At 36.3% G+C, this 9,692-nt stretch overlaps 3 protein-coding genes across 5 annotated transcripts; all 3 read left to right on the forward strand.

Moving 5' to 3' along the window:
• Positions 1-2: 2 nt before the first annotated feature.
• On the forward strand, positions 3-3,617 carry Spt (Spitting Image). Its single transcript, XM_003705861.2, has 12 exons — positions 3-185; positions 259-468; positions 533-718; positions 788-961; positions 1,046-1,170; positions 1,253-1,755; positions 1,833-2,035; positions 2,109-2,310; positions 2,375-2,581; positions 2,663-2,749; positions 2,810-3,097; positions 3,163-3,617. The coding sequence occupies exons 1-12, from the start codon at positions 132-134 to the stop codon at positions 3,471-3,473; spliced, it is 2,550 nt and encodes an 849-aa protein (XP_003705909.1). The 5' UTR covers positions 3-131; the 3' UTR covers positions 3,474-3,617.
• Positions 3,618-5,369: 1,752 nt separating this feature from the next.
• On the forward strand, positions 5,370-6,426 carry LOC100882158 (V-type proton ATPase subunit e 2). Its single transcript, XM_003705862.3, has 4 exons — positions 5,370-5,587; positions 5,761-5,808; positions 5,883-5,970; positions 6,065-6,426. The coding sequence occupies exons 1-4, from the start codon at positions 5,490-5,492 to the stop codon at positions 6,083-6,085; spliced, it is 255 nt and encodes an 84-aa protein (XP_003705910.1). The 5' UTR covers positions 5,370-5,489; the 3' UTR covers positions 6,086-6,426.
• A 261-nt stretch (positions 6,427-6,687) lies between these two features.
• Positions 6,688-9,633, forward strand: Sou (required for meiotic nuclear division 5 protein souji). Of its 3 annotated transcripts, none has more exons than XM_012291564.2 (7): positions 6,688-7,007; positions 7,444-7,727; positions 7,839-7,976; positions 8,057-8,355; positions 8,429-8,531; positions 8,593-8,747; positions 8,825-9,633. In XM_012291564.2, the coding sequence occupies exons 1-7, from the start codon at positions 6,872-6,874 to the stop codon at positions 8,907-8,909; spliced, it is 1,200 nt and encodes a 399-aa protein (XP_012146954.1). In that variant the 5' UTR covers positions 6,688-6,871; the 3' UTR covers positions 8,910-9,633. The 3 variants fall into 3 exon arrangements, with proteins under 3 accessions (XP_012146954.1, XP_003705911.1, XP_076395077.1); XM_003705863.3 differs by having other exon boundaries at positions 6,693-7,007; positions 8,846-9,633; XM_076538962.1 differs by lacking the exon at positions 6,688-7,007 and adding an exon at positions 7,141-7,286.
• Positions 9,634-9,692: the final 59 nt, after the last annotated feature.

The raw sequence follows: 9,692 nt of genomic DNA on the forward strand, positions 1-9,692 counted from the left end.
AGATGGCAGCGTTCATTGTTACGATGGAGAATTAAAAGTCAACTTGTAACTGTTTTCATTTTGTTTACAAACAATCAAATGTTGCGAGGCTGATTGCATCGCTGATTGTACAAAAAACAAAAGGGGAAAAAATGCCTGTAAAAACGAAGGAAGTAAAGAGAATATTAGGACCCATAGAAGAAAAAGTAAGACGAATGTAGAAACCGTATGATTTTGAAATGTTACTTGGTTATGTATATTTATATATATTTCATTTAGATAAATAAATTGCGGGAACTGATAAGCTGCAGTTCTTACTGCGCGAATGATGCAGCACCAACGAAACCTGCTCTTTTTGAACAATTAAGATGCTTAGGAGAGAAGTTTGATGCTCTATCAAAGGAGGAGATTAATGATTACGAGGAAATGGAGTCAAGAATTACTACCATTCTAGAGGAATTTTCTTCATTGGAATACATAAATGAATCGGTACACTATTTCAAAATGTAGATTAGTTTTCTCTTTGTATTTTCATCTCACAGCCTTTTTACAGATTGAGAGTGTTGATAAACAAGTAGCAGAACAAACTTTGTCCACTGTACTTGACAAATTTAAATCAACACTTGAAGCTCTAGAGAAATTAGGATGTTTGCCTCTGAAACAAAGATTAATGGATTGCTTGGATTATGTTAGCGAAATGGGTCAAGCGAATGAAATTGAACACTTTCAAAATATCAAAGTATATAGGATGCACTATTTCAATCACATTTATTGATTTGAAAATGCTTTAACTTGATTGTTATTGCAGGAATTGGGCACGTCGATTTTGGAATTGCTTGGGCCATTACAGATATATCGTAAGAACTTGGCATCTTGTTTACTTGCAGAGAAGATCATTTTATATTTATCTCAATTATGTACAGTATTCAAACTGTTAGTACAATTAGTGCAAGAACAACATCGGTTAAACGTGCCAATCTATGTAATAGAATATTTTATGACCTCTACATTTTAAAAGTGTACACGAATTTTCTCTAATCGGATCTTTACGCTTTTATTCGCATAGAATTGCAAGAAATATGTTTGCGAAAGACTGTGTTTTTGCTTAAAAATGCTAATGGAGATACTGGATATACCAGATCCATTACCCGAGGATGAAATATCCGAGAGAGAAAATCACTTTGTTTATCGGTAATACATCACATCGAAACTTTAATTGCTAAAAAAGCAACAATCAACTAACATTTCTATCATTTATTCCTGTTTGTTTCAGGATGGATTTGGTATTGGATATTTTATCGGAAATGCCGAATATATCGAAACAAGATCAAATATCGGAATGCGAAGAGTTGTGGTGCCGAATAGAAGACGTATTCTCGTCCGCGATGGCGATCGCCCAAGTCTGCAAACCTTGTAACTTTAAAGCAATAACTGGAACCTGCCAGTCCATCATATCAGAATACGAGAATTTGAAGTTCCAATTAACCTCCGAATCTTCTGATACAGCGTTGAATAACCTGTTCATAAACAGTTTAAGCGACGCGCTGTATCGATTGGAACGTAAAATCAATGTATCGGTACTGAATCTTGTGATGGAGGTCTTTAGCGATCCTTTTAATGCATTAAGAAAACTCGTTACAATATGCGGTAATTCATTGAACGCCAAGCAGCGGTCCAAGAACGATTTGACTAATGCCATAGAAGATTTTGATCAGATCATAGACAAATCGATGCAGATTGGATTGTTTGCTATTGCTTCTTGCAAAGACAGAAATCGTGGGTCGATCTTTCTCGTAGTAGTTGATACAGAATCGAACTTGTTTCCTTAACGTCGATTTTATTTATGGTTCCAGGAATCAGTCAGATCCGAAATAGTTTAGCAAGTCTTGAATCTTTAGAAACTGAATTAATTTCTGCCATCACTACGTTTTATCTGCGCCCAGAAAGTAAAGAAATGCGTGCAAACGTGAAGTTGCTGACCACGCAGTGGCAGTTAGAAGTGAACAAGTTACAAGATGCCATAAATTTGATCATGGATTCAGCGGCATATTGTCAGGTAGACTGTTAACATATTTGTGTGTACCATTAGCTCGTACAGAATATAATTAAATAATTGATTCGTTATTCAGGTAGTTTTAGATGATCTTCAAGACCGTGTTTCGATAATGTCGAATTGCCTCGATAATAGAGAACCCGTCACTCAAACGCAAGTCCAAACCATTGTGCTTAGATCTTTGTCCCTATCTCGACAGATTAGCGCCACTATAAACGACATTGGAAGCGACACAATAGAAAGGCAAACGATTATGATGATTAGAGAGTTAAAGGCTGGTAAGTATCTATATTTACGGATTTATTGTTTTTTTCATAAAAGATAATCGGTTTTGTTTCTAAGCAATATTTGAGGCTGATGCCGCATCAAAAGCTTTGTTGACGGAAAATGCAACGGAACCTCAACAATTGCGTGTAATAAAACGATGCGAACTAATAGTGAACGTGGTGAGACGGTTGCACCCTGCTTTAGTTGCTATTATGAATAACACAACGTTAATGAATACAAGTTATGGAAAGAACGGAAAAGGACAGGGTGATACTATTCATGGTATGGTCATATTTGCTTTGTACTATTTACTACCTGCATAGTTCATGGTTCTTGATATTATTTTACGTTTGCTCGTGACAGATATAAGCAATAGATTGGCGTCGACGATCAAATCATTGGACAATCATCAACGGAAATCCTTGACTTACATAAGAACACCTTATACAGGTATTAATATTATTTTCTGTTAACCTGAAATTTACGCTCTTTATCGTCTAATACTTTTAGTGAGCAGTTACAAATCTCCATTGTCTATACAAACTGCAAACAGCGTTTCTAGAACACAATTAAACTTATCGTGCCTGATTCCGTACATCAAGAAGGGACGCGAAATGCGCACCGAACGTTCAATCATGTATAAAACTCCGTGTAAGAATGACCCTGTTGATCGATCAACGATGGACAGGTCGTTGAAATTGAGAAATTTGACTACCATCCGACAACATCTTTTCAGCAGAGACAGTATTAGTTTGCACGATGATATTTATTTGTCCGAAGAAAGCCTGAATCTGACAGGTAACGGGTGATATTGCGTTTTCTTCTGTCGTTAATGATTAATGTTCGACAAGAAATATTTTTAGATGTTTTAGAGAAATTCATAAGTTCTTGTACGACTTTGAGCACAATCGAGTCGAAGTCTCATCGCGTTGACGAGACACAACGCGACACAGCAGCCAGTACATCGGATCAAAAGTCAGTTACAAATTTGACTGAGTCGTTGGTAGAATGCATCGGATCCCAATCCGGGATAATTACTCGTAAAGTGAACGAATGTTCTTCGATCGGCGGTGGAGACGGCCCGTCGATCGTCGATCAATCGAAACCGTATACCGATGCTCAGAGGTTAAACGATAGCGTCAAGATAACACAGAAACGACTGTTTGGAGATTAAATGTACAACGCCAAAAAATTATATCAGTGAAAATATGTTCTTTGAGGACGTTGTGATGTCCTGGATTATACATGTACAAGTTTCTGTTACTTATGGACACGGTGCCTTAATGTCGTTCCTAATAAATACAAAATTTTATACTTATCCAGACGTTACTTTTCCCGTTAATCTTAAGATTTGTAAAATTTTCATAAATAAATGTTTCTACATTAAAATTTGTTTTCAATTATTGAGCGAGCGAGCGAAGCTCTTATACTTGACTTTGCAACTTTTTTGTCCGCGTTTTTCTTTTGAACCACTCAACCAATTCTCGTCAAATTTTGCATGCACATGCGTATGTACATCCAGATGGACATAGAAAAAAAAAATTTTAATCGGACCGTCCACGGACGAATAATCACTGAAAAAACTGATCCTAAAAAGTGAGGGTCCGAACACACATTTAAGGAAAATAAAAAAATAAATATTTCGGCACTTTGACGACGTAGTATGGTTCCTGAGGCATTTAGAAACAAATTTCTATTAGGGTTTGATGCGTTTTGATGCCTAATAAAGCCAGAAAATCAATTTTTGTCGAATTCGGTCGAAAACGGTGCAGGTGGCGCCATCTAGCGGCGAGCGGCGGAACTACGAAAAACTAAAATTTTTATTTTCTCGAAAACTAGGCACTTTTTCGAAATTCTGAGATATACAAATTGCTCCTTGTGGCCTAAGGAATCGAACAAATATAATTATAGCCTACTAGGACCATTATTAAAGAAAATAGAAAAATAGCCCATTTCATGGACTAAAAAATTGCCGTCCATCTAGCGGCGAAAGTTGGAACTACAGAAATAGAGAATCTCGATTTTCTCGAAAACTAGGGACTTTTCCGAAATTCTGAGATATACAAATTGTTCCTTGTGGCCTAAGGAATCGAACGAATATAATTATAGCCTGCTAGGACTATTATTAAAGAAAATAAAAAAAATGTCATTTATGGAGAAAATTTGTGGTGCCATCTAGCGGCGAAACTGCGAACTAAACTCAAAAAACGTATGTCCGAACACGCGTTAAAGAAAAACATAAAAAGTAATATTTCGCAACTTTGACGACGTAGTATGCTGCTTTAGACATTTTGAAACAATTTTTGTTGAATAAGTTATTCATTTTTTTGCCTATTAAAACCAGAAAATCAATTTTTATTTGACCCCTTTACTGCCTGTTCGAGCATACGTTTTTTCAGTTTAGTTCGCAGTTTCGCCGCTAGATGGCGCCACAAATTTTCTCCACAAAATGACATTTTTCTTATTTTCTTTAATAATGGTCCTAGCAGGTCATAATTATATTCGTTCGATTCCTTAGGCCACAAGGAGCAATTTGTATATCTCAGAATTTCGGAAAAGTCCCCAGTTTTCGAGAAAATAGAAATTTTAGTTTTTCGTAGTTTCGCCGCTCGCCGTTAAATGGCGCCACCTGTACCGTTTTCGACCGAATTCGACAAAAATTGATTTTCTGGCTTTATTAGGCATCAAAACGCATCAAACCCTAATAGAAATTTGTTTCTAAATGCCTCAGGAACCATACTACGTCGTCAAAGTGCCGAAATATTGCACTTTGCATGTGCAGTAGAATTGACATAGGCGGCTCATGTACGTATCGCAATGCTGACACAAAATAATTAATTACTCATTACCCGAACATTATTTATGAACTTTTACGACCGAACCATGTAAATAATGCATTGCTGACCATTCTTTAATCATAAAAGCTCATAAATTGTGCTCAGAAAGTCAGGCGCGGAGCGCCTAATCAAACAGACCTAATTTATTATTCGTCATTCGAATAATTAGTACATTCGAAAATGCATAGACGCATGCTCCATCTCGCAATCTTTAGTTCGAGATATCGTACGTCACTTCGATTCATCGGAGTGAACTGAGCGCTTCACGTGATCTGTTTGTGTCAGTAAATTGACTATCCGCTGGCCCAGCCTACTTTTAAAAGCAAGAAGAAATTGTTTAATTTTAAGAAAAAATGGGTGCTGCTGTATTGCCAATGTTATTGTTTACGGTCCTTTGGGGAATTGTAGGAATCGTTTTACCCTTTTTCGTTCCGAAAAGTGCCAATCGTGGGTAAGTTTAATTTGTTGTAAATTTATTGTCAAGATTCTCACTTTTCGACTATTACTATTTAGAATGTAAAAAATAATACAATGAAAAATTAACATTATCGAGTTTGTTACTCTTGACTCTACTCTATTCTAATATAATTAACATTGTTTTATTGGTTATAATTTTCATTACAGAATACTCCAGGTTATGCTCATGTTGACAGCTTTCACATGTTGGTTATTGTAAGTCACAGCTAAATAAAATCGTTTTTGTAAATTCATATCTGTACGAATTTTACAATTTAATACTTTTGTAGTTGGTTGTGTTGTTACATGGCACAAATGAACCCACTGATTGGACCAAAATTATCTAATTCTACTATTCTTATGATGGCTCGGGAATGGGTAAGTATTTCGCTAATTTACAGTCTTATTATTGAATGTTATTAGCCACGTAAATTATCACGTTCTATTCTTGTAAAAAATGTATCTGTTTCAGAGTCACATTCAATTTGAATAGAAGCAAGAGTGCTCATTCCAGAGAATATTTGTATACTTCTTGTAAATATATTTTGAACATCTTCAAAATGTTCTATGAATTCTTAGATAAATCTATATTATAGTGCAAATCAAATACTTTTGTATTTATGTACATTAAACATTTTGTTCGACTGTTAGTATTCCGATACAGCAAAAGTTATTTGCGCCACAATTGTATAGTTTGAATGTAAAGTATTACTTTGATTTGATACCAAATTAAAAAAGGTATGTATAATTATAAAATGGTGTCACAATAATAACTGTGCATCAACAATAATAATAATGATAATAATAATAAAAATAACTCATGATTAACTTCAACTCGTACAGTGAACATTATTTTACAACATATGCATTCGTCTTTCTAATTTTATCCCCTACTCATGTCCTATGCTTCGACTCACGAATTTTACTGTAATAATATTCGATAGTTGAGCGAAATCGGTAATGTTTAAAGATCAATACAGAAGCGGTGCGCATTCATTGTAACGTAATACACGCGTGCGCGCGCGCATGATACACGCGTGTAGCAAACACATATGTGTATGCTGTACAATGCATGAGGTAGGTTATACTGTTATGTTTACTTGTTCCACGTATCAGTGTTGGAACATGTTCGTACATATGCGCGCGTGAAAACCGTATTTGCAATTGGTGTCAGTACTTCAATGTATACATATCACAAGCATACACGTGTGCGTATGCGTGACTTGTACATAAAGTAAAAGTGACAAGTAGTGACGCGGTATCACCAAGAAAAACAATAATGGAGGCGTGTAATGCCGTTGAACGTGAAGTTGACAAAATTTTATTGAAATTTGGAGTAGTAAACGAACATGCAGAGACGGTATTGCAAGATCTGATAAATCATATTGAATCTTTGAAGAAAGAATTTGCAGAAGGTAAACTATACGATTCATCTTGCTTGAATGTTACATTTCGTTGACAATTTGTCGAGCAAAAAAATAAATTCTTGACTGTTCCGATATCAGTGATGCGTTTGAACAGAATATGAGAGAGTCCAGAAAATTGTAAATAGCGTATTCGAGCGTTGCAACTGTTCCTCTGATGCATCGATGAATGTTAACCTAAAATGTATTTGAGATGTTTCTTTTTGTTCCGATTCTAACCTCTTTCGCAATAGAGAGTAAATATATACGCGAAATTTTTTGTCGATCAAGGTATTTTCTGTTCATTATTAGATCTGTTTACTCTCCACAATTTTTTCGGAGCATTTTTATAAATGTTCTAAATCGGTGAAAAGGAGATAAATATATCTTTATTGCGCATACGATTATTGTCACGTACAGACAATTAATAACTGATTTTTTTTCTCAGCACCACCTGATCACGAGTTAACACCAGGTCAAGTGCAAGTGTTGAAAGATGCTATGAAAAAGGTTTGCGAAACTGTACATCGTCTAACTACCGAACATCGAGAATTACACGGTTCAGTGTCAAAAGTGGGCAAAGCGATCGACAGAAATTTCACGGCTGATTTTGCAAGTACCAGTAGGGAAGATGTCTTCTCAGGTCCAGAAAAAACTCACCTCTTAAATCAAGTAATTTGTCAACATTTCTATCGTCACGGAATGTTGGACATTGCAGCCGAATTAGCAGCCGTAAGTTTGCTAGAATGTATAAAAAAGTTGCATTGCCTCGCGTCAATGATCTCATATTTATAAGACATTACGATCAGAGTAAAAAGTCGTAAAATTGGGCATTTGCATCAGGAAGCTGGGATTAAAACGGACGAAGGCACGAAAGAACCTTTCACAGAATTGAATTACATACTTGACTGTTTAAAACAAAGGAACCTCGACCCTGCACTGGAATGGGCTAAAAAACACAGAGAGGCACTTTTGGCACAAGTACGTGCAACATTGTTACCATTTGCTTGGCTGTGTCGCTAAGATCAGTTCCCTTGTTTGACATCAAATTCTGTTCATAGAATTCTTCGCTGGAATTTAAATTGCACAGGTTACATTTTATAAGACTGATTCAGCAAGGTCCCAGCAAGCAAACAGAAGCAATAACATACGCGCGACAAAATCTTACGCAATATGTCGGACGTCACGGTAAAGAAGTGCAGGCGTTAATGGGCACGCTACTCTATTTGCCAAATGGAATACAATCCTCTCCTTACAGTCATTTATTGGATCCCACTTTATGGCTCGATATTCACGACGTGTTCACGAGAGAGGCATGCACGTTGTTCGGTTTAAGCGTGGACAGTCCTCTTTCAGTATGGTATGTTATTCGCGTTTCGTTCAATAAAGCTACATGCGAACGGAAAGAAAAAGCGTGTAACATTTTGTTACAGCATCAACGCCGGCTGTACCGCACTGCCAACACTTTTGAATATCAAGCAAGTAATGCAACAGAGACAGGTGAATACGGTTTGGAATGGAAAAGACGAATTGCCGGTAAGTATTCGCGTAGATCGAAAAGCGATTGTAGATATTCAAACGTTGTTTCTTTACACAGATTGAAATAGATCTGGGCAAGCAGGGTCGTTATCATTCCGTCTTCGCGTGCCCGATTTTAAGGCAACAAAGTACCGAGAATAATCCACCGATGAAGCTGGTTTGCGGTCACGTTATCTCGAGGGACGCATTAAATAAACTTACCAACGCAAATAAGTACGTTTTGATATGGAAACGAGAGTACTGGAATAAGGCAGACGAAATCGTTTATTAGAGAAAACAATAAATCAAAGGAAATACCGATTTGTTTTCAGATTGAAATGTCCATACTGCCCGGTAGAACAAAATCCAGAAGACGCTAGGCTCATATATTTCTAGGATGTTACGATACGAACGCATAAGAACACGATATTTTTCAATCTCTTCGAAGACGTCAATGCTCGAATCGGATCGAACGCACGCTTACGTCGAATATCATATTTTGTAAATTCTCACGATTATCGTAAACGTTCATTTTGCTTGTCAGACTGATTTTTGATCGTCGTGTCGTTCACGCGTTAAAATTGTATGCTGGCACGTTCTACCGTCCGAAAACGAGGAAACCGTTGCTCGGATGTTTCGACGTCTAACGATAAGAGGATACGCAAACGTAATTACGTAAGAACCGAAGCATGTTAATTCAGCTGTAATTGTTTGAGATTTAAATATATAAGTTCGTGTATGTATATATATACATATATATACATACATACATACATACATACATATATTTATCACGTAAGTCACGTAACTGCAAATAGGATGCATAACAGCGATAGAGTTAAGTAAGAAATTTTTGTATATATCGTTATTAAATGTTAATTATCATTAGAATTGTTCGTATCGGTAACCATTAACGACGATGCGTGATTCATGATCATTCGTACCGGCAGTGCTAATCGATGCAATTGTACCGGTGCTGTTCCGCTCGTAAAACGCAATATATTGTAACGTTCGTTCACGGAAGATTTTCATGAAATCGTTCATCGATACGTGCCCTATAAAAATATTTTTCTACCCTGAATATTTAGCGAATAAATAAAATAAATATTGTACAATACAATTGTAATGTGATACATAACGAAGTAAGAATCATCCGATCCGATAACCGATAGACACGAG

The sequence above is a fragment of the Megachile rotundata genome, chromosome 13 (assembly GCF_050947335.1).
Source record: "Megachile rotundata isolate GNS110a chromosome 13, iyMegRotu1, whole genome shotgun sequence".
Taxonomy (NCBI): domain Eukaryota; kingdom Metazoa; phylum Arthropoda; class Insecta; order Hymenoptera; family Megachilidae; genus Megachile; species Megachile rotundata.

Coding starts and splice junctions, on each gene's coding strand:
- LOC100882158 (XM_003705862.3), top strand. CDS start 5,490: ATGGGTGCTGCTGTATTGCCAATGTTATTGTTTACGGTCCTTTGGGGA. Junction 5,809..5,882: donor GCTTTCACATGTTGGTTATT/GTAAGTCACAGC, acceptor ATACTTTTGTAG/TTGGTTGTGTTGTTACATGG. Junction 5,971..6,064: donor TTATGATGGCTCGGGAATGG/GTAAGTATTTCG, acceptor TATCTGTTTCAG/AGTCACATTCAATTTGAATA.
- Sou (XM_012291564.2), top strand. CDS start 6,872: ATGGAGGCGTGTAATGCCGTTGAACGTGAAGTTGACAAAATTTTATTG. Junction 8,356..8,428: donor GACAGTCCTCTTTCAGTATG/GTATGTTATTCG, acceptor ATTTTGTTACAG/CATCAACGCCGGCTGTACCG. Junction 8,532..8,592: donor ATGGAAAAGACGAATTGCCG/GTAAGTATTCGC, acceptor TTCTTTACACAG/ATTGAAATAGATCTGGGCAA.
- Spt (XM_003705861.2), top strand. CDS start 132: ATGCCTGTAAAAACGAAGGAAGTAAAGAGAATATTAGGACCCATAGAA. Junction 2,036..2,108: donor ATTCAGCGGCATATTGTCAG/GTAGACTGTTAA, acceptor TTCGTTATTCAG/GTAGTTTTAGATGATCTTCA. Junction 2,311..2,374: donor GATTAGAGAGTTAAAGGCTG/GTAAGTATCTAT, acceptor TTTGTTTCTAAG/CAATATTTGAGGCTGATGCC.